Here is a 24,266-nt window from a genome sequence, read left to right on the forward strand (position 1 = left end):
TCTGTTTACATGTTGACGTTTTTCTTCTTTCTCTCGTCTCTTTCACCTCCTTCCTAACCATGTCCACTTGACCAAAATGCCCTTGATTGTCCACCCAATTGCTCCCAAGCGCTGTTAGTCAGCGTGCGTCAGCGCACTTGTTCAATTGGCCGGTACCAGAGGCCCAAGTGCAGCGAGCGCTTTCCCCCTCTTCTCCCCAAAGCATTAGGAAAGAGCTCAGAATCATTGAGTTGATGAAGAAACGAGATCTCAGGTACCCGCTTGACTCAGGAGCAAAAAGGTGAGTTGAAATTCCTGGAATTTTAGGGGAACGCCTCACTTAGGTTCACTAGCTCACCCTTCTATTCTCACGTTCTTCGGAGGAGCGCTTGCTAGCGGCGAGAGAGTAGCTCCCTTTTCCGCAGACTTGGGTTTCAGTGGACATTTGATTGGCATTTTTGATGAGCAGAATGGCGTTCAGGTAGTGTGCAAAGTCGCATCATTCAATCTATTGTCAAAGCGGCTTGGAGCTCCTCGGAAATCTCCAGGGAGACTGTGGTGTTGATGAAAGAAGTTCAGTTGACTGTGGACTGATTTTCAGAACAAATGTCATCGTGGCCGTCTTCCACGTGTACATGTGTATCAAACAATTGATCCAAAAGAGTGACATCCACACACATGGAGTGTTTGCTCCAAATGGCCTTGAGGCAGGCACGGACGGCCATGACAGGTTGACAGCTTGTCACTTGCGATGGCTGAACATCTCTGCTGCCAATGTTGTCCTCACACAGAGAAAACCAAAAGAAAGCCACACACCTCGACCGGACAACTGGCAAAAATACCATGCACTGAGTTGTGATCCCTTTCTCAGTGTCGCGACTTGACTCGCGTCCAGATTGGTGTCATGTCAATTCCAATGGACTTTTAAAAGATACCGAATACGTGACTGAAGGACACATCAGGTATTGGAATGGAAGATGCCCAGATGGTCTTTGGGAAGACATTGTGTTTGGCATTTTCGCATTTGTCTCTTCTTGAGATCATTTCCCAGGCTAGTGTTTGGGATGAATGAAGGATGGATGACACGTGTCTCCGATACCTGGAAGGAATTTCTTGCTTGTTGTTTGTCACGGATGGCTCATTCACTTGTCTTCACTGAAGCTGTGAGCTCGCTCATCAGGTTATCCAAACATGAGGGAGCTGACAAAGAACAACGTGTTGCCGCTGCTACTACTGCAAAGGGGGGGGGGGGGGGGGAGTCGTGGTTAGGGTTAGTCCTAATTTCCTAATTAGTGTGAAATGTCCCTCTTTGAATTCCCGCCGTTTAATATGGGCTTTTTGCATTTTGACACCCCACCACACCGTTTGCCAGCCCCACCCATGGCAAAACAAATATGGATTTCGAAGATACCACTAGGTTGCTATCATTGCGTTCAGCATTTTGATGTCTTGATTCCAAATGCATTCCGATTCCAAAGAAGCTACCCTTGTTACTCCTTATTGCTTGATGAGCCAAGCAAATGCGTTTTGCTCTTTTTAGTGCCAACCGCTTGACCAATTCAACATTTGTGCCGATGAGACGAGACGTCTTGTCAAATGTCAGTCTCCAGCTAGCAATGTCTCTCGAAAAGGATCAGGTCGAGGGGATGCCCCAATTAGCGAGCAATGATGCCAAGCGACCGGCACGCTTGGATCATATCCAACACCGCCGTGATTTTTAGCAAGAGCTTCTCCTAAACACTTGGCCACTGAAAGGACATGTCAAAAAAGAGCTGGCTGGCTGGCTGGCTGGCTGGCTGGCTGGCTGGCTGGCCGGCTGGCTGGCTGGGGGTCGGCAGGGGGTGATGGATAGAGGGTGTGTCATGTCTCCTGCTTCTCATCATACTGTCACAGCCACCAGTCCAGCGCCTCTGCTGTCACATGCACTCTGCTCACACTCCACCCGGACCCGACCGTGTCACATGGGATAAGCGCAGTGGAGATGCACATACTCACGGGGGTGCACACCTGCTTGACAGGCCCTATGTGTGTGTGTGGGGGGGGGGGGGGGGGGCGTGCGTGCGTGTGTGTGTGTGTGTGCGTGCGTGCGTGTGTGTGTGTATATATATGTATGTATATACATATATATACGTATATTTATTTATATTTATTTATTTATTTTTATTATTGACTTTTTTGTATTATCAAAATGGAACTTGACATTCAAAATATGTCGCCAATGTAATTACAAAATATGTAGGGGAAAAAAAGTTTGCAGCAACGGTTGTCATTTTGCTCGCATAGCCGCAAACACGTCAGCGCTTTCCTCTCTAAGCTTCCCCCGTGTTAACAAATGATTCTTCTGTCAATGACCTTCTTCTGTCATGTTCCAGACCGGATGGAATTGGTACCGTAACTGTGGAGGAAAAGGAGCGTTTTGAGGAGATTAAAGAAAGGCTTCGAGTGCTATTGGAGAACCAGATTACACATTTCAGGTAAAAAAAGAAAGACACATCTGACCAATGGGCAGCACGAATAAGCAAACGTTCCACTACATATGGCCAAAAGGTATTGCTTTCCGTTTGGACGACCAGAGGGTGCGTTGAAAGCAACTCTATCTTTGCTCGAAAGGGTGAGTCCTTTCCATTCCCTCCATGACTCACTTGTTGATATGGATCGGAACGGACAAAAATGAAAGAGCCGTTTTCTTTCCCTGTAAGGTTTTAATGAAAGATGTCGTCACCCCGGTTCCACAAGAAGAAGTGAAAGCTGTGATCCGTAAGTGTCTGGAGCAAGCCGCTCTGGTCAATTACCAGCGCCTGGCAGAGTACGCCAAAGTGGAAGGTAAGCTCTTCACACATGAGCCAGGTTTTGAGATTGTTTTTGTCTTTTTTCCATTCCAAGCTTATTGAATTCAATGAAGCGCTATTCTATGGACCGCTCCATACGGGTCTATATTTTCTTTCCCCCCGCAGCCATTACATACTTTCTTTTAATATGACGCTCTCTTGGAACGTAGCCTTTCCTAATTGCAAATGAACAGTAAGTAAAAATGCATTCAATGGTCTCTGCTGGCTTCCACCATGCCTCGCCAATGGTCTCTGCTGGCTTCCACCATGCCTCGCCTCGCCTGGCCTCGCCTGGCCTCGCCTGGCCTCGCCTGGCCTCGCCTGGGCTTATCTTTCAGCCGAGTCCTACATTGGCTCTATTTGGTCATTGGGATGAGATGCTCCCTTTGCGCTCTTTGCCTTTGCCTCTCTGATGACCATACTCACCTGTCCCTCCCTTCTCCTCGTCTGCTAATACTCCTTGGTGTTTAGTGACAGGAAGTCCAATAAACAAATCATAATGACAGCTCATGTTTGTGTTGGGCCAGGTTTTCTTTAAGAGACATCATAAGCATGATTAGAAGAGAAAAAAGAAAAACATCTATTGTTCACAAAACACATATAAGAAACGTTGCCAAACATTTACGAAATGAACAAACATTCACCCCATTTTGTCTATTTAAGATGATGTCTGTAAAGAAACTACACCTGCCTTCCAAAGTCAATTATTAGCGTCTCTCTTCCGATGATTGATTGACGAAAAAACCCCTCTCATACTACTGTTCTTCATGACACCCGTGGGACTTTTTTTGATCTCCTTCTGCTGGGTGGAACGAATGGTTAATCCAAGGCAGACTGCCCAATACATTTAGGAGCCTCCAGTTAACAAGAAACAATACAATTCCCGTTTAGATCACAGATAAAGGTGTACCCTTTTGTTATTTACAAATAATCTTATGCAGGACTGACAAAACGTTTTGTTTCCCATCCTTTGCTGATGATCATTTCCTGGGCCAGTGAATCAATCCACAGAATACAGCACAAGCGCAAAGTGGGACAACAACAATCGGATGGATGGATGGATGGATGGATGGATGGATGGATGGATGGATGGATGGATGGATGGATGGATGGATGGATGGATGGATGGATGGATGGATGGATAGATGGATAGATGGATAGATGGATAGATGGATAGATGGATAGATGGATGGATGGATGGATAGATGGATAGATGGATGGATGGATGGATGGATGGATGGATGGATGGATGGATGGATGGATGGATGGATGGATGGATGGATGGATGGATGGATGGATGGATGGATGGATGGATGGATGGATGGATAGATAGATAGATAGATGGATGGATGGATAGATGGATAGATAGATAGATAGATAGATAGATAGATAGATAGATAGATAGATAGATAGATAGATAGATAGATAGATAGATAGATAGATAGATAGATAGATAGATAGATAGATAGATAGATAGATAGATAGATAGATAGATAGATAGATAGATAGATAGATAGATAGATAGATAGATAGATAGATAGATAGATAGATAGATAGATAGATAGATAGATAGATAGATAGATAGATAGATAGATAGATAGATAGATAGATAGATAGATAGATAGATAGATAGGGCCCTGAAAACGGCAATGGGCATCCTCTCTGACTCGGGCCTCTGGCGTGCCTCGGTATTTTTTTCTGTAGGGAAAAAGAGAGAGATGTATGAGCATCCTGTCTTCTGCTTGGCGTCTCAAGTGATGGATTTAACCATTCGTGAGTACCTCCCCAGCCTGATCCTCTTCCCTGCCTCCCTCCCTCCCACATGTTTCTCTTGCAACCGGCATGCAGTCTTGTTGTTTTGAAGCTGCTTAAATCTTTTTTTCCTCCACAGTCTGAAATGTGTACTTGTCAATTTCTTGACAGCGTTCCCTCTGCCTTTGAGCTTGTTTTTTTTTTTCTTTTTTTTCTTGTTTGTACTGCCCAAAAGCGCTCTGTCTGTCTGTCTGTCTGTCTGTCTGTCTGTCTGTCTGCAACTTGAATGCATTTTTACTTTGCTTATGCGTATTGGCTTTCGTGTTTAAGGTCACGATACACTGGAGACGAAAACATACATAATGCCATCTGGAAGTAGTCTCGCTTAGCGTAACTAGGCCATTCAAGAAACTACAATCGTGTTGCAGCTGGAATGTATCTGCTAGTTTCACTTTAATAGGGGATGCTGATTTTTTCATGTGCTGCTCTGCTTTCTGTTGTTTTTCTCTTGGCCAGTACAACTTTCTCCTCATTTGACCAAATGAACATTACATTTCTCTCTTCTTCTCTGAATTGTTCCCTCTTCTATCTACCTCCTTTCGTTCTTTGTAACGTGTCTCAAAAGTGGACAAATGTCAGGGGGAAATGGATGAATCAGGTGATAATAAGTCTACTCTTACTTACTTACTTACTTACTTACTTACTTACTTACTTACTTACTTACTTACTTACTTACTTACTTACTTACTTACTTACTTACTTACTTACTTACTTACTTACTTACTTACTTACTTACTTACTTACTTACTTACTTACTTACTTACTTACTTACTTACTTACTTACTTACTTACTTACTTACTTACTTACTTACTTACTTACTTACTTACTTACTTACTTACTTACTTACTTACTTACTTACTTACTTACTTACTTACTTACTTACTTACTTACTTACTTACTTACTTACTTACTTACTTACTTACTTACTTACTTACTTACTTGGTCACCATAGTCTTCAGTCAATGGAAATGAGCCAAATGAAATGGATGAAATGTAATTTCTTGAAGTGGAGTCAACACACTTACAAGTAAAAAAAGTAAATGGTCTCCAAAAAGTCAAAGGTAGGAAGCAGGTGGGGGAACTGGAAAGAACAACCAACGTCGGTTCTCTGAGCCAGCTCACTGTGGATAGTGAGTGGAGTGACGTAAAGAGCAAAGCGAGCTGTAGCGGGACAAGATTTGGATATAGGGACCATGCACAAAGACATGCACATTCAAGGTGGCAAATGTTTGCGGCAAATGTTTGCGGCAAAGGGTGGTCAGAGCAGGGAGTTGTTCCAAATTGCCTTGCTGCAAGAAAAAAGACATTTGACAAACATTTGTGACCTTGAACAAACACTGACAAACTGATATCATTTGCTACCTGTGTGGACTTTAGATGAAATGTTGTATCCAACGAAAAAAGTCAAACGTCCTGTCTTTCATATATGATTTTGCACATCTGAAGATTTGTCAAACTCTAAATCCGTACAAGTCCAAGCCTTCCAAGCAAATTGTGCGCTTCTGGCATCCTCCGGGAGGGAGGTGCGCCCATTATGCGGGAGCTGTCAGCCGTGTTGAAGTGACTTGAGCTCCTGCAGTTACACAACTATGAGCCACTTGTCTTTCCCACAACATCACTCAACCACTGACATGATCACATCGTCTCAAACGCAAAAAGCAAGACAACACTGGGCATTTTCCAAAACGTGAAATAAAGGAGACAAAATAATCGTCTTTTGCTATTCTACATAGGACGTAAGCGCATGGAAAATAGGATGAACCGAAGATGTGTTTATGATTTCTAATCTAGAAGATTTGATTTGTATCTGTATGTGTCCACGCCATCTTGAGATCTGATTCTGATAGGATGCTATCTACGTACTATATATTGTAATGTGCTAACCTTTACGCTTTGACTACAAGATTTGTTTTGTGCTCACTCAATAATAGGAAATGGCCCAAAGGCAAGTACCCAATCGAATCTTCCCAGCTCTGAATCCAGGCCATACAATACAACCCCATCGTCACAACCCGATTGGAAATGATACTGCACGAGCCAATGGTCCAAAAATGGAGAATGCCCGATAAAGCTTCCTTATGCAATGATGGTCCACAATAGTACATTGGAGTGCAATATCATGCTTATAGCATGGCCTTGAAATCAAGACACATTTTTCAAAGGAATTTGGCACGCATCAAGCAATTTCAAATGGAGAAATCAATCAATACATCAATACTGGCTGGCCATGGTATAATTCCCTTCCACTCACTGTACATGTAGTTTGGACATGAGAGCGATGCATCCCAATCAGGGCAGTGTCAAACTAGTCGGAAGAATATTTTCAACATATTTTACACAGTGGGGCCATTTTGCTTGATGGTATGCTTCTGACTTTAGGTGGCTGCCAAGGCTGGCTAGGAAAAGCCCACTTGTAAATATGCAACAGATGCACAGACAATCTCCCTACATTACTGCATGATGAGTGTTGAATGTTTGCATCCCATATTTTCTCTTGATGTTGCCCTCAATCTTCCGCCACACCGAGAGAGACGTGTGACACCTTACTTAAGATACCTCCAGTTGGGACTCGAATAATGTGACCGTCTCGTAAGCTTTCATTTTACACTCGGAACTGTCTTTTACCGTTTGAATGATGGGAAGAGAAAAGAAAAAAACACGGCCGGCCGAAGCATTAACCGAAGCATGCTAAGATAGCTCAGAAGTCAATCAAATACCTACCTATGTTCATTGGACTGATGCTGTTGTCTGGACCATGAAAAACATACAGTAGGCCGGCTAACGTGCACGCTCTTTCGATGGAATGTAAAGATGATCCGTTGATTGACTGATCTGAAGATGCGTTTGCTACCTGTGCATCGGTTGCATGCTTCTAAGCCGTATATACGTAAGCTTTTGATAAAGAACCTTTCAGATGAGAGTCTAAAATGGGACCTTTGTGCAACAACAGAGAATGTTGGCCGACTAGTCACTCCTGCCAAAAAACTGGAGGACACCATTCGCTTGGCTGAGCTGGTAATCGAGGTGCTGCAGCAGAATGAGGAGCATCATGCTGAGGTCAGTGTCAATGTGTACGTATGCGTGACCTCTCATTTCCATCAACGCGAATGGCGTCTTCGTGATTTCAAATGTTCGGACGGTCGCAAAATGGCAATTCTCAAGTGAGGTTGACGACGTGAACTGAAACAAGTTCAGAGCGAGTTGCGCCAAAACGACGACGACAAAACCTTGGCCTCGATTCTTCAGGGCACGGCTTCCAAGCTTATGGATGGATACAGTGTTGATACTTGATGCGAATGAGCAAACATTTCAGCTCCTCTTGGGTGTTGTTAAAGGACTAACAAGGGGGTGCACATTCAGGGAAAGAAATGTTATGGTCGTGCTTGAGAGGAGCCGTCCCCTCAATGGTGCCTCCGCTCCCATCATTCCACGGGGATGTAAGAGTGCGGCGCGGCGCGGCGCGGCGCGGCTCGATGTTTTTTTCCACATGATTTCGTCGAGGAGCTGTGACTACTAAGTAGCTCCCATACCATGTCTATCAAGGAGCTGCTGTTTCCTCTGTGGGCCAAGCCAAAGCTGTGATTCTTTATCCCTGTCCATGCACACTTGCTATCAAAACCTTCACACAATGCCAATTAGCACGTGTCTCATAGTTCACACGTCCACCATTCAAATCCAGTGAGAGTAAGCGCTTCAGATCATGGAGAAATAGCAACGTAAATGTCTTTTCCTTCCCCTCGTACTCATCCTCATCGTTCCGATTGTATCCGAAGGCCTTTGCGTGGTGGTCAGACCTGATGGTGGAGCACGCCGAGACCTTCCTGTGTCTCTACTCGACTGACATGGACGCAGCTCTTGAGGTGCAGCCGCCTGACAGCTGGGACAGTTTCCCCCTCTTCCAACTACTCAACGACTTCCTGAGGATGGACTGTGAGTAGGGGCAGGGGAAAAGAGATGACTTCTCAACAATATTGCACTGGATTCAAGACGCGTGCGTGATGGGGGGGGGTTGAGAAGAAAAAAAAGAAAAGAAAAACAAAGCGACACGTTACAATTGATACTACACGTTTCAAAGGTGATCCATCCCCTTGTTTATAAAACGAAGCGACACGTTACAATTGATACTACACGTTTCAAAGGTGATCCATCCCCTTGTTTATAAAACGGTGACTGTTTTCATATCGGGCTCTCATTTGTTGGAAATGTCAATAATAACATTTGCCGTATCTACTTTGTGGATTTTATAACAGCTAAAAGAACTCATGTAAAGGATCAATTGTGTATTCATCCAAAGGTGTGTTTGACTGAAGATAATGGTCACATCTTGTGTTGGGTTGCTGCAGGCTTGCAATCTCTCTCTCTCTCTCGCTCTCTCTAATGAACTGCATTCTTGCTTGAGGGAGCATCACGGCGCTGTCCGCGGTCCTGAAAAGGATACGCTTCGCTCTTCACAATTGCGACTCAATCAGTTGGGTGCTAATTGTCCCTGGGGAATGCGTCCTTTTTTCTTCGACTCAACCGGGAGTCAAGGAGAAGTCCGATCGTAATCCGCTCATTTGCTGGAACCAAGATCATTACAAATCTGCTCATTTGTTTGCTGCGCCTCAACAACAACAAAAAAAGCATTCTGTTTCAAATTGACAACACAAAGCATTTGCACGGGCCCACGCTGTGAGACTGAAAATGGCAAATATACAGGTGAACATAGCAAACGATTACTCGAAGAGCCATTACACGTCGTTAAAAAAAAACAAAGCATTTTTGTAGCAAGAAAATAGACTGACCCTGACAACACGATAGATCAGCAATGACTCTGAAAATTGTGCCTTGATATTACATACAGCAAAGGATCCCTCAAAGATACAATCTAAGCTCCTCAATACGTAGTCATCTTTTCCACAGAAGGTCATCTGATAGGGTGGGCGCCCGGCCGTGAGCAACGCCACTTACATAGTATGTAGCAGTAAATAGCCTTAGTAGCAGACGGGCGCCCAAATGGGCCGTCGGAGGAGTTAATGAGGACCAAAGCAGGAGCGTTTGGGTGGCGGCGAGCCCTGCAAACACACTCCTGGACAACAACACATCCAAGTGGACAACCGCCGCTCAAGTGGCTAATTGGGAAAGCGCCACAAACATTGCACCTACTGTGGAGCCCTGACCTTGACTCCCATGCCAACACACACAAACGCATACATGCTCAGAGGGGGAGAGAAAAACAACAAAGAGAGAGAGAGAGAGAGCACGCTGCATGGAGCCAGCCGTGAGCCATCACTTTAGCACGCACTGGCCTCCATTTTATCTCCTGCGGTCTTTGTCACTGTTGCCTTTTTACCAGTTGGAAGCAGGCGCAGGCACAAGCACAAGCACAGGCAGAGGCAAGTGTGAGTGAGTGAGTGAGTGAGTGAGTGAGTGAGTGAGTGAGTGAGTGAGTGAGTGAGTGAGTGAGTGAGTGAGTGAGTGAGTGAGTGAGTGAGTGAGTGAGTGAGTGAGTGAGTGAGTGAGTGAGTGAGTGAGTGAGTGAGTGAGTGAGTGAGTGAGTGAGTGAGTGAGTGAGTGAGTGAGTGAGTGAGTGAGTGAGTGAGGCGAGTGAGCGAGTGAGCGAGTGAGCGAGTGAGCGAGTGAGTGAGTGAGTGAGTGAGTGAGTGAGTGAGTGAGTGAGTGAGGCGAGGGAGCGAGCGCTTCCCGTTTAGAAATATCCCGACAACTCAAAGCCGCGCCCTATTTTGCTCGACTGCTGCCCGTGCCGTCGGCGTAAAAAAAAGTCGGAGTCGCATCACCGAGCAAAAAAGTACAAATCACGTCTACCAAGTTCCTCTGATGACTTTTTGCTTTAACGATTTACAATATGCCCCCAAATTGTTCATGATTAGTATGTATATTGTACACTCCAAACTGAATGGTCATTTTTCTCTTACCAGATAACCTTTGCAATGGAAAGTTTCACAAACACCTGCAAGACCTTTATGCCCCCCTGGTGGTGCGCTACGTGGACCTGATGGAGTCCTCCATTGCTCAGTCCATTCACAGAGGCTTTGAAAGGGAGTCTTGGGAACCTGTCAAGTAAGTCAACCTTATTGACCTTTGCCATTTCTATAGCCTCCAATAGTTTTTTTCCATTTACAGACTACCAGTGCAATATCATCATCATCATTATACAAACAAACCAACAATAATAATAAATAACATATGAAAACCTGTTAACCAATCATAAAAATAATAATAAATACTATACGAGAACCTGTTAACCAATAATAATAATAAATCATATCTGAGAACCTGTAAAAGACTAAGAATCATACGAAGCATACACTGCGGCATGCACCTTCATCATCACGCAACACATCTGCCCATCTGGAGGTTGAGTAGTCGACTGCCTAGCAAAGAAAAAATGGTTGCGGCTTTGATCCTCAGCCCTTGTGACCATGTCCAAGTGGCCTTGAGCCACACTTGCTCCTGATGCTGTCATCGCTAGCTAGGTGAAAGGAAGACAGCGTTTCGGGATGCCTCCCTATAGAGTAGGGCTAAACTGTCACGGACGGATGGGAATGGAGCAGGGCGACCAAATGCAGCTTGGACCAGCTTGGTTTACCTATCGCGGGAAAAGGGAAGTGGAACGAAGCATCAAGGGAAACAGACGGGAACTAGCAAACTAATAAAATGACAGACCGACCGACCGACAGGGACGGCAAACAGAAACAGACACCATAAAGACAGGAACCAAAAAGACATCAAGACGACGATGATCCATCCAACAGGCGTAAGGGGCAGACTTAGATTTATATACATGACAGGTAACGAGAGGCAGGTGAGAAGAATCCAACTCATCGCGGGCACACAGGAGGGGAGGGGAGGGGAGGGGAGCGGCGAGCACACAGACACACAGAAACCATGACAACAGACACATAGCTGGGGACGGGACGTGACATCACCAAGGAAAAGTCCAAATTAAGCTTGTTTTACATAACAATATATTTGACGGTTTTTGGAGTCAAACCAAATGTCATTAGGTTTTTAATTCATTATAATCTTTCTCTTCATACGTATTTAAGTTTTTGGGTGTCCAAACTATGGCCTGGGAGCCATTTGTGTCCCACAAAAAAATGTTTGGCCCATTTGTGTTGCCAATGCTCGCCAGAGTGGATGTGAAAGTTGCGAGGAGAAGAAGGGACTATGATTGGAAACATTCATTTTGAACTGAATCGTTTAACTGTGTATTGTGTGTCTGTAGCAAATTGTCGTCTGTCTTTGTTTTTCTTTGATTGTGTTTTTCTCTGCAGGAGCATAGCTTGCACTCTGCCAATGCGCAAAGTAGCAAATCTAACAGTGGCACAAATGCCCAGCTTTTCTCCACCCAACTGGATGACTTCAAATGATGACTGCGAGTGCGTACCGCTTGTGTACCTCCCGTAGGCACAGACATGCGTGCGTCTTTGGCATAAATGTGGCATCTACGTTGGTCCGGCACGAGGCAGACTTTATTGAATTGAGGGAAAGGGGAGAGCTGGACTTGTGGCTTGAAGAGGGGGGGGGCAGGCTTCGCAGTCGACGGGGGGCAGGCCTCGTGGTTGACGGGGGGCAGGCCTCGTGGTTGACGGGGGGCAGGCCTCGTGGTTGACGGGGGGGCAGGCCTCGTGGTTGACGGGCGGCAGCGCCGGCCGCGTGGGACTGCTCAGCGTCCGCCAAGTGACTGACTGACTGACAAGGATTGCTGAGTTCTCGGGGTTTAAATAGCACCTACTAACGAGCAGAGACAAGTGCAGGTGATGACTTGATTGCGTGGGCGCGGCGGCCACAAACACTTGACGTCAACGGGAGCGGCCGCTTGGGTGGCAGGCAGGCACAGCGCCAAAAAGAGCCAACTACAATTTGCAGCAAATAACTCCAAATGAGTTTTTAAGTTACTAACAAAAAAAAGGTCAAAGAAAATGTTGCAAATTTTGTCAAGGCAGGATTTCTTTTGTAGTAATTAGCAATGTGCTGTTTATGTGCAAATATTGGTGGAGGGCTTTCGACACTATTAAAAGTGTGCAAATATTGGTGGAGGGCTTTCGACGCTATTTAAAGCCGCATTTATGCCTTGTGGCGTTGAGCATGTGGTTACTTCCCATGACCTTCCCGGTAATTCCACCCTATCTTGTTGTTGTTGTTGTTTTGTGTGCTGTGTGCCGTGGTTGTTATTTGGAGCAGCTGGAGTGTTTTGTTGTCTCTTGTAATGTGTCTTGTGTGACTTTGACTGTGGGAAATAGCTCCCGCTCTTTATTGCCACCCTGCAGCAGGTTGTTCCTTTTTTTCCCCCCAATGACAAACTCAGTGCTCCCACATGTCTTAAGTAGGCGCATAATATTAGTTCATAGTTCATATTCTATCAGAGATAAAGAGCAAATGCTCATGTGGTTCCTTTCAGTGTTGATTTACGTATTCATTATTTTTTCCTTTATGATTATTTGATCTTTTCTATTGATGAAATGGATTTGGAGGAATAGGTGGGTGTCCTGAATTTGATCATCTCAGGTGTTCGTTGGGATAAATGTCAAGTGTGAAAGCTAAAAGCAAATTCCTTCCCTCTCGCGCTTGAAGCAATGGCTCCGGAACGTCAGAGGATCTCTTTTGGAAGTTGGATGCTCTGCAGACCTTCATCCGAGATCTCCATTGGCCAGAGGAAGAGTTTGGCAAACACCTGGAAACCAGACTGAAACTCATGTCCAGTGATATGATTGAATCCTGCATAAAAAGGTATGAAGTTAGAAAGGATAACCCGGATGCAAGCAAATACATTTGGGAACGTATGAATGAAAACGGTATAGTCACAGTACAGTAGCGACCCAAAAAAAAAAAAAAAAAGGTTTCCGCGCACGCACACACACACACGCTACATCGAAAAAAGTGTGTGTTTGTATCATTTCTGAAAAATCCCTATTGAAGGCGTCTGGTCTTTTCCAAAGAACGCGCGCGGCGTTCGAGGCCAAGCTTCAGAGGAGCAGCCGGGCCACAGACTTCCGAGTGCCGCAGTCGATCTGCACCATGTTTAATGTCATGGTGGATGCCAAGGCCCAGTCTGCCAAGCTGTGTGCTATGGATCTGGATCAAGAGGTAGGTAGCCATGGCACCAGCAAAAAATGATTGTTAACGATTGCAATGTTTTGTCTGTCAGGCAAATCTTTTTGGATTGTTTCAATTCTGACACTTGTGACATTGTCAAAAGTGTCTTTTGTTCCTTTTCTCTGTCATATTTGGAGCCTTTTTTTTCATTTCTTCTTCTTCTTCGTGCTGAACATAACTTCACATGTGCAATGTCACCTCTCGCTCTGTGCCTCTCAGCTGCTTTTTTTCCCCCCTCTTTGTCTCGTGAAAGTTTCTTCGAGACTGGGTAAGTGTGGCCACAAATTAAATTGTAATCACACCCTCTTTTTCCCAATTGTATAATTAGTCGTCAGTCTGTCTTCCTCCACTTTAATTGTTTGCCTTTCATTAGCATATGTGTAGATGATATTGAATATACATGGGGTAGTAGTGCGAGATCTCATATTTGGCAGAATCTTGACAAGCATTCCCATGACTAACAATGAATTCATTATTGCTCAGTCTTTCGCCGCTTTTCTGTTGGTGCAAACAAAGGGCTGCCTGGGAGTTTCCATGACAGCAGTGAAAAGCTCCTTTGCCAGCAGAACAGAGGAACATACGCAAATGTAGATTAGGTCAATGTTGTTCATTCAAATCCTTCCAATAAACCGTCCCTTTAAGTGTTGTATCAGCAGTTTGACAAGTGGAGTAATGCTCTCGCTCTTGTTTTTGTGTACGTGCGTGTGTGTGAAGAGACAATACCATTCCCAAATTGACAATCTGATTGAGGAAACGGTGAAGGAGATGATAACCCTGCTGGTAGCAAAGGTGAAGTACCAATGGTACAACAGCTCAAGTTTGACTGTTACTGATGATATCTCAAATGTATTCTTTCTGTCTTTCTTTCTGTCTGTCTTTCTTTCTTCAGTTTGTGGTTATCCTGGAAAGTGTCTTGGCAAAACTCTCCAGATATGATGAAGGAACGCTCTTCTCTTCTTTCCTGTCTTTCACAGTAAGTTGCTTTGGCTGGCAAAATGAGACAATTCGACATTCTTCTGGTCAAATTGTCAGACATCTGATATCATCGTTTAAATGTCAATGCAACAAAGTAGCTGTCTAGCATGGTCATTCTGAATAAATACAAAATAATCATCTGTAGGCTCTTTCAAAAATGTTGACAATCAGTTGCAATCCTATTCAGCATTTTTCCTCATTCCTTTTAACCTTAGCTACATAGTATGAAACCTAAAAAACGTCTCCCTCCAGCCAACGTCTCACTAAGATTTTTTTTGATCTTAAGATTAACATCTGACTGTCATCTATATCTCTCTCCTTTTATGACAAGGTGAAAGCTGCCTCCAAATATGTGGACGTACCCGTAAGTACCCGTAGCCTGACACTGACAACCTCGTGTGTGCGTGTGTGCGCGCGGGTGTGTGTCTGAGCCGTATCAGCTGCCAACACGTCGGCCGTTGCGACGTGACAAATTTCAAATGAATGCCTTGTGCTGGCAGAGGTGGCAATTCCCAGTCCAGCATGCTAATTGCGTTGTTAAAATACAAATCACAAAACACCATGGCAAAGGTGCTAATGGAGTTGAAAAACAATGGCATTTGTGATGGTTTTTTTGATCTGAAAGGCAAAGATCTGGTTTTGGAAAGAGTGTGAAAGAAAATATTTGAGAGTCCGTATGAAAATGAGAGCTTGGATGCAAACCAGAAAAGCATCACATTGTACGTTGACGCATCGCAGCTTTGTTTTCAGCTCGTACGAATAACGTACTGTACTTGACATGTTTTAGAAGCCAGGAATGGACGTGGCTGACGGTTATGTGACCTTTGTTCGACACTCCCAGGACATGCTGCGGGAGAAGGTCAATGAGGAAGTGTACGTTGAAAGATTGTTTGATGTAAGTAGACCATTTTCCATTCACTACTTAACTCCCAACAAAGCGCTACAGAAAATGGATGGAATTTTACAAAGCTGACTGTTCCGACGCTTGCTGCTAAAGCACTCGCGCTTTAATCAACTTGCAACTCGGCGGCCGCATGACACTCCTAAATACATAAGCTGGTTTCAAGTAACACCAAAACAGTGTCTCCAAATGGAGGGAGGGAGGGAGGGAGGGAGGGAGGGAGGGAGGGAGGCAGGATTGCTCCCCCCCCCCCTTAATGTATCGAAATAATCCCTGCATCTGGATGACTTGTGCCTAATCTGTGGGCCTTTTCTGTGAGTCCAACAATTCTTTGACAGGATCACACAAACATGTTTACTGCATGCAGCAAAGATCCCAATGGTGTCATTGTTCAACTTAACTGCAGTGTCTCCCTGAATATTTGGGAGCGCAGGTTATCAGAGCTCAGACAGAGCAGGCATATTCATGTGTCTTTTCCGATGGCTTCATGGCCGTTATCTTCCGGAGAGATGTCTCCCTTTGCATGTAGCTTATCCTTCAGGTACATTGCGTCTCCTATCTTCTTCCATGCGACAGAGGTCTCGCTCCGTCCGGTGCTGCTCGTTGGCGATTCCGACGGGATCTCTTTTTCCTCCACGGGAGGTTTTGTGTCAGAAGTGGTCTGAGTGCGACTCGTCTTTGTTGTCAGGCTGTATCAGTTGTGCCCGCGGCGGCGGCGGCGGCGGCACAAAGGCCGGCCGGCCGGCCGACCGAGGTGTCTCTGGCTGCTCTGTTGTGCTTTTCTTGTCACTCTATTCTTGTTTCTATTCCAGGCTCTTAAAACAAAGCCAGTTCTCAGAGTTGGTTTTCATTCAGGAGAACAAATCAAGTTTAGCGGATGGATGCATTTGTCATCAGCTGAGGCATAAACCACTAGCAATGAGTGGAGCCTTTTGATGCTTGATTTTTTTTCCGAGAGTTTGGTGACTTTGCACTTGGACGAAAACCCCAAATGCTTTCAAAAGAGCTATTGCGTTATAGGAATATTGATTTGGATACAACAAATCCACCATTTTATGCTATTGTCATCAGCATATACCTTATGAGAGGTGTTATTATTGAGAAAGAGAGAAAGAGAGAAAGAAAGAAAATACATTTGTCCCACTTTTAAAATAAATAAATATCTATCATGCATGTTATTGAGCAGAGAGAGGCTGCACACCGTATTGACTTTTTCCCCAATCTGGTGTTTTTGTGATCTGGCATGTTTTGAACTGTCATCTGACAAGATTATGGACAAGAGACTGGAATTTGACAAGAGCGCTTGTCAACGACCACAGTCTCTCTGATTAATTGTAAAAAAGTTCCCATTCGAGGTTACTACGTCAACACATCATGTGGAAAACAACCAAACGTGTAATACATAGCAATAGGACTTGGGTTCTCGCTCCAACTGTAGCTTGCGATGCAATTGAGAATTGAGTTAGTCGCCTGGGACGGACGGACGGACGGACGGACGGCTTCATGAAACATTTGGCTGAGATTTCCTCCTGACGAAAAAAAAAAAAAAAGGATCAAATTGTACGTTCTTTTAATTGAGATTACGCCATGTGTTTGACCTTGTAATGCCAGTAAGAAGATTATTGAACTATGGCCTCTTCATTTCAGAATATATGTCACCACTAACTATTTCATACACATACATAGTATATGGGGACAGTAGACGGCCGGGCCCATATGTGATCTAATACGCATATATTTAAATAAGCAAAGATGTCTTAAGAAAGTCAACATAATCTGAGATTAATTTTGTTAACAAGTGCTAACACATATAATCTGTCACAGACTAGATGTTATTTTTATTTGAGCAAAATATGTGTAAGTGATACTTGGCCCATTTCTCTGCAGCAATCATTTTGTTTTGTTTTGTTTTTTCTTTCTGTTAAAAGCAATCCAATCGTGAGAGTTTTATTATTACGTGGCTCTGGTGAAAATCCACTGAAAGGCAGGTGCGGCAGCGGCGGCGGCGGCGGCGGCGGCGGCGGCGGCATGATTGCATTTGCGTTGTTAATCCTTTTGCAGAAACACAGCTTTCGGATTTGACTTTCCAACGTTTGGCTGCGTCGTGTTATGCTTGCAAAAATTGCAGTACGACCAAGTTTCCAATTCACAGAAAAGCCCATTTTTATATCGAGGATACTTTCAGATTCGTATTGTTATTATTCCGTTTCTTTTTCAAGCAACCTGTTGGTGGATATTTTATCAGGGCATGTAAAATTGACGGTAACAAGGCGACAAATGCAGGAATGCTATATGAAATGTGAATGTCTGTGGGAAATGATGAAAGTACAGTACTTGTCAAATGATGCTATTTGACTCAATGCTTTCCGATCCAGTATCTTCTAAATTGTTCACAAAAATACAAGGCAACATTTTACAACTCTCATCACAGCTACCTTATGAAAAGAATGAGAGCCGATGTGATAGTGTTGCGCTTGTTGGCTGGACCAGAAAATATTCATCACTTTTGGACCTTCAAATGAGATAAGATGCTTCTTTATTTGTCACACACTAATTCCTTATTTGCTTCTATTTATTGTAAGTTGGCCCACTTCAAAACAAGAATAAGCCCTGCGTGTGTGTGTGTTTGTTTGTTTGTGTGTTCCAATAATCAGAGCAAAGAAATCATCATCCTAATATGGTCTTTTTGCCCCTCCTCTCCTTGTTTGTGTGTTTAGAAGAATATAGAGAAAATCATTTGGTCTTTTTGCCCCCTCCCTCCTTGACCCACCTCTCCTTGAAAGCGGGGGCCCGGATTAAAACAGATGTGTTTACTGGATACTGGAGAGGCGACTTAACACAAGACAGCCAGGGATCATTGATTAAAAAAGCCAGCATGTCTTTAGTTTGAGCCAAATCCAGAGCGCCACTGATACGCCGCCACATTTTCCTGCCACATGCCATTTGCACCCGCCGCCAATGCCGCGGCCGAGAAACGTGGCAGCCAGGTTCGGTCGGGGCGAGAGGGGAAATGAGGTTAAGGAAGAGGAGGGCTGAGCTGAGCAGAGCAGCAGCTGCCGCCGCCAATGCCGCAGTAATGTAGTAACGCGTGCCAATGACGCCAACGCCGCCGCGATACGAGTTGAGCGTCTTAAAGCCACTCCTCCTCCCTCCTCACCCATGGTTTGAGTTGCAGATACAGGGATTACACAGGTCAATTATATCCGTAATCTGCCCGCAGGGGATTAGAGGAAGGGCTCATTGATTGATTTGAAGTATTTCCGTTGACCTTGGATGGTTATCGGCTTGGCAAGCGTGGCAAAATTGCACTTCTGTGTGACCAACTTTAAAGCGCTTGCTTTTTTAATCGCAGCCGCCCCTCCCGTCCCGTCTCAGCAACTGCTGAATGGCTGAGGCCAGGGGTCGGATTGAACCGCAGATTGAAGGATTTGAGATTGTTGTCGTTGCCACCACTCTATTTTGCTCACAGCGGGGTGACGGGAGCCTGATGTTTGCGTGCGCGGCGCTCAATGGTCACGGCTGAAAAGAATTCCGACAAACAAGTGGGCGATGACGCTGCCGTCATACCACTTGACGGTCCGGGATGTTCCGCTTGGCCTCCTAGCTCGGGTCAACGACGGTCAGGCCCGCAGCCGCGCCAAGTGAACAATTTAATCAACGCTGAGCTGGACAAGCATACAAACTTAAGTCCCTCGCTCAAGTGCTACAAAACCTTCCATGGCCACTTTATTGACATTATTTTGACACACTTATGAATCTTAGAGAAGTGTGCATTTTGAGTGCGTTAATGAGTCTCTCTCGCTGTCGCTGTCGGTCTCGGTTTCTCTTTCAGATGCCGTTGCTTCGGGATCAATGGAGGGGACCGGCTAACGCGTGGAGGGGTTTTTGGCTTCATGGTGATGATGTAAAGAGGCCCCAAGTGTGTGGGGAGAGCTGTAGCGGGACGGGGCAGTGATAGCTGGAATTGGTAGGGGGAGTAGCAGAGCTGCTTGGGAACTGAGATGAGACTCCAGAGTGAGGAGAAGGGAGCTAGGTCTTTTGGACCTTCTGATGTGAAAAAAAAAATCTTTGCTTGCCCCAGAAAATGTGATCAAGAAGTTCTAAAGTCAGGCGTGGAAGGAGAGAAATGATCAATCAGATCATTAATGAAGATGTTTAGGATAAGAGGAGTGGAGCGAGTGGACGCATGCTTTTCGAACTGTCACTGGGACTGGTGTGCGCAGCCAGCCAACATAAAGCCATTCATGATGAAGCCAAATATTTCAATAGAAATGTCCTTTTTTGGAGATTTCCATATTGCGTGGTCCTTCCAACGAAAGGTGACGCAAAAGAGGGAATCCTACGGTTGAGCAAAGCGAACAAAAACACGATTTGCGGGATGGTTTGGAATGAGCGCGTGTGAGCGAGCGAGCGAGCGAGCGCTTGAACAAAAAAGGTTTTGCTTCTGTTTAATGAAGTCTGTAAGCAGCTTAGAGTCCTAATAATTACAAACGGGGAGCATCGTTTGTTTTCTTGGGGGGCATCTCTACGTGGCTGAGAGGAAAGCAGCCGCCCAAAGTTTCACGGAGGGATCAGGCCCCGCCCCGCCCCGCGTTGCCCCGCCCCGCCCCACCGGTTGATGGAGGTGAATCGATCAAGGGCCCGCATGTTATCTCTGGGGTCTCTGCGGCCCCTTTTCCATTCAGGGCCTTGTTAAAAAGGGTGCTACGGTGGCATTTGTTTGATTAACTTGCCTGACAAAAGTGACAGCTGCTCACAGGCGTATGTGGATGAGTGGCCCAGCGCCGCTCCCTCTTTGTACATCTGTCAGAGTCGGAGCAGGGCGAGCGGGGTGAAAAGAGACAAATTGGAGGCAAAAAGAAGGCCATTCACCTTCAGCAGACCCCCTCTGGCACTCCGCCCCTCTTTCCCATTCAGGTGCTCGGCGGGAGCCTCAAGTGCTTGCTGGCTTATTCCATTTTCACTCCCTCTATAGAGTTCCCTGAGCCCACAAGTGTTTTAGCCCTCTTTTCCCTTCCCCTAAGCGGCTCTTTGTGAGGAGAACGGCTTACTTTTCTCAGGGCCCGGAGCTGGCGGCTTTTTTTTTTTTTTTTTCTGGGGGGGGGGGGATTGTCGACCACAGAGCTTTTATGTCGCTTTTTGTGTGTTTACTCAATGACTGGTCGCTGAGTACAATTCCGACTGTAGTTTCTCACAACATGGCCCACGAACGCCGTCCGACCACAATCTATGTGTTCTAAACAACTGTTTATTTATTGGTCCCCCCCCCCCCCACACACTTTGATTTGTGTTTGTTTTTTTCAGTCCATCAAGCTAATGCTACAAGCTAATGCACAAAGCCACCACTGTTCGGATTTTTGGGATGATAACTATTTGCTTTGCTTGTTGGCCGTTGGAGCTCGAACTCTTGTACCTTAACTGTCCATTGAGCCCATGATGTTGCCATGCCAGCACCATGGTCAATGGTCAGCAGCAGTTGGCCTTTTGTGCGCACAACACAATCCAAACAGTTTGAGACCTGTTGGCTTGTTGAGGCAAAACTTGGTCGGAGCGCTTTAGTCTGGCTGCTGGCTCCTTCCCCCTCTTCTCTTGCCTCTTGCTCGAGTGGCCAGAGACAGCGAGGCAAAAGATGACCACATCTCTCTCGTACGCGATGCTGAGCGCCATTCATTTGACACCGACGGCACCTCACATCCTCGAAAAAGAGTCCGCGCTGGTGGTTGCACACTGAGAAAACCTTTGTGTCTGTCGAATTGACCAAGGAAACAAATGGCACTTTCTGCGGACGTCGGTGATCCAGGGACCCATCAAGGGCTTCGGGACCAACCCCTTTACTTCAGCGCTCTATTCTCATCCCTTTTCATGATCAATTGTCTCATCTGGCCTTGGCCAAGAGGAGTGACTATCTGATAAGACAAATTGCGATGTTTTCTGCTCATAGCAGGACAGACAGAATGATTGGAACACATTGTCAAATTGGCAATACTACTGATAGAATCGGCCTAGCGCGCATGCTTTTGGGATGAAATTCCACACAGGAAGGCCAGGATGGAACCCACAACCTCTGAACTGACTTATGACCATGTTGCAGTCAACTGCAATGTGCTTGCGTGCGTGTATGTGTGTGTAGACCATCAGCTGGAAGAGAAGAGAGCATCTGTATGTATGTATTGATTGATTTATTCAAATAAACCACTATGGTGTCAAAGTCCATCCTGTGAAGTAGTTTAGGAAGCAGGGAAACATTGCATTTTCAGATGTATCAGCATTTGTAAGGAATGGCCAATGACATCATTGGGCCTGAGCCCCCATTAGCCTTGTGTGAAAAGCTCCATGTGCTCTCTGGGGGTGGGTCAAGCTTAGACCTGCTGTTGGGTGACAAGTTGAGCATGCATCTGGATGGAGACGGAGGGAGGGAGGGAGGGAGGGAAGTAGGGGAAGGAAAGGGAATGGTAGGCCTGCTGCTACTGCTACCGCTACCGCTACTGCTACTGCTGCTGCTGCTGCTGCTGAGAGCAGGCTCTATGCAGGCGTTAGGGTTCCTACTGTGTGAGTTACTATGGTAATTGAGTGTCTTCATCAATGGGGCCTCTCTGCTGAGTTTGGGAGCCCGACTAGAATAGGCTCTGAAAAGCAGAGCAGGTAGGATTAGACAAACCCATTGTGCAAAGTGCATAATGTCTTGTAGTCGCATTTAGTTTCCACTCCCCCAAGCTGATCCATACCATTGTGGCTTTGTGCGCGTTTTGTGCCTTTATCAGTGTCGGCATTTGGAAGAAAAAAAAAAAAGGAGCCTTGCTTTTGGTGCACAGCTTGTTGGGAACATGTCACTTGACATAGTGTCGGCGCATCCGCCCGCCGCGGTCATGGTTCCATGCCTCCTGTTAATTGTAGACGCAGCTGGGTCTCAGCAGGATATTTCTCTCTCTCTTTCAAAAGCCCTCTCCCAAAAAAATGACGCTCTCACCAGGTGGTTTCAAATACGTGTCAATGTAGTATAGATCACAGCAACGCGATGGAAACATTTTGCGTTTCCACACGTCACGTTCCTGGCAAGCCCCATGACTGGCATTCCTCTTATCTTTGGATTGATGGCAACAGCACAAGCTGACACGTGTCCGAATATGCCCGCTAGGGTTTTCCGAAAGATCCCCCTTCCAAAAATACAGTCCGCCTTCAATGAGCCACTTGCAAAAGTACGGATGGACGCTCGACAGTCGGAAAACATCACGTTGCGAGCGTGCCTGTCAAAGCCATGGAAATGATTCATCCCAATTGTAACCCTGGTGAGGCTACAGAGTTACGATCATGGACGGATGTAGGGATGCTAATGGGCTCCAGACCTGGGGCAAGTAGAGAAAGAAAGGAACATACATACGTACGGAGCTATTGGTTGAAAAGAGATTACAAATTGATGTAGGTGGTCTTGCACAGCCTTCAGCAGCAGCAGCAGCAGCAGCCGCAGCAGCCGCAGCCGCAGCAGCAGCGGAGGCAGCAGCAGAGGCAGAAAGAGGCAGAGGCCCGCTAGCTTGTAATCCCCATGTACCCCCTGTGGTGAGAGGCCCCTCATCAGCTCCAACATTCCTGGCTCCCAGCAGCACAAAAGCTCTCCAAGATGCTTCACTGACCTTGCAAATACTTTGACTTTTTATACGTTTAGTGTCTGTCGATAATCATGTGCACACACGGCCGCTCATCTTCAGTTTCCCCATTGGATGAAATGGAAATACGTGCATGAGATACTGGCTACTTCTCAATTCCATTCCAGGAATAAGCGCCACTGTGCTCATACACTGCACTGCACTGCACTTTAGATTGGTTTGATTGAACTTCAGGTCGTCATTGCAGAAAATGCTCCCAACAATAAGATGTCATCCACATCAGCCCAAGAAAATGGGCTGAGGGAAATGAACAGATGTATCTGCAGTTGGTTATGCATTGCACAATTGCTTCAGGTGAGTTGCTCTATCACAAACACGTTTCAATCATTGCCTAAATCGCCACAACACCCTTCCTTTTCAATCAAGTCAACATGCTGCAAATGTCAAAAGGCCATTGCCCTTTCATCACGTTGCATGGGAGATGTATGCATAGATGAATAGGGGAAGAAAATGTGCCATTTTTTGAATCGTACTCTGCCGGTGACACCCCCCCCCCCCCCCCCCCCCCACCAAGTGCCATGTTAAGGCTCGGGTGTGAACACTGGCTTCAAGGCGAGGCTCGTGTGTGCGGGTGGAAGTTTTGGGAGGCTAGGGTGGGTGGCTTGGTGTCAGATGGGGGCAGGAGGTCGCTCCATCTCCCAGCTCTCGCTTGAAGCGCTGATGGACGAGCAGATGTAGACGTGTGAGAGAGTGTGTATGCAATGTTGCGTGGAGCGTGCTGCTTGTCGCCTGCGTATAGGTAGGGGTTCATCAGCATGTCACAAGGTGACAAAACCCACTAACGTATGCATGCGCGCACACACGCACACACACGCACACACACACACACGCACACACGCACACACACACACACACCCACGCTGGTTCTTCCTGGTTCAAGACATGGAAGCGGTACCATCACAGATTTAGGTCCTATCGGGTTACGCCATTATTATTCAGAGTCATATTACGCTTGTTTTGGCTGTTAGCAAGCGCTAGCCCCCTGCTGCCATGCAACCTAAAAAAAAAAG

General features: G+C 45.8%; 1 protein-coding gene across 5 annotated transcripts in view; it reads left to right on the forward strand.

The window, feature by feature from the left end:
• cadpsa (Ca2+-dependent activator protein for secretion a) overlaps positions 1-24,266 on the forward strand; it is a 42,628-nt gene that overhangs the window by 13,706 nt on the left and 4,656 nt on the right. For 2 of the 5 annotated variants that reach the window (XM_061291990.1, XM_061291993.1), the window contains 13 exons: positions 2,352-2,453; positions 2,527-2,590; positions 2,679-2,802; positions 4,512-4,580; positions 7,571-7,677; positions 8,394-8,550; positions 10,539-10,680; positions 13,198-13,353; positions 13,563-13,710; positions 14,434-14,508; positions 14,609-14,692; positions 15,026-15,058; positions 15,482-15,589. In XM_061291990.1, coding sequence (XP_061147974.1) covers positions 2,352-2,453; positions 2,527-2,590; positions 2,679-2,802; positions 4,512-4,580; positions 7,571-7,677; positions 8,394-8,550; positions 10,539-10,680; positions 13,198-13,353; positions 13,563-13,710; positions 14,434-14,508; positions 14,609-14,692; positions 15,026-15,058; positions 15,482-15,589 — 1,369 coding nt within the window. Of the gene's footprint in view, positions 1-118; positions 281-2,351; positions 2,454-2,526; positions 2,591-2,678; positions 2,803-4,511; positions 4,581-7,570; positions 7,678-8,393; positions 8,551-10,538; positions 10,681-13,197; positions 13,354-13,562; positions 13,711-14,433; positions 14,509-14,608; positions 14,693-15,025; positions 15,059-15,481; positions 15,590-24,266 lie in introns of all 5 variants that reach the window. The other 3 variants (XM_061291994.1, XM_061291991.1, XM_061291992.1) reach the window with 3 other exon arrangements.

The sequence above is a fragment of the Syngnathus typhle genome, linkage group LG11 (genome assembly GCF_033458585.1).
Source record: "Syngnathus typhle isolate RoL2023-S1 ecotype Sweden linkage group LG11, RoL_Styp_1.0, whole genome shotgun sequence".
Lineage (NCBI taxonomy): Eukaryota > Metazoa > Chordata > Actinopteri > Syngnathiformes > Syngnathidae > Syngnathus > Syngnathus typhle.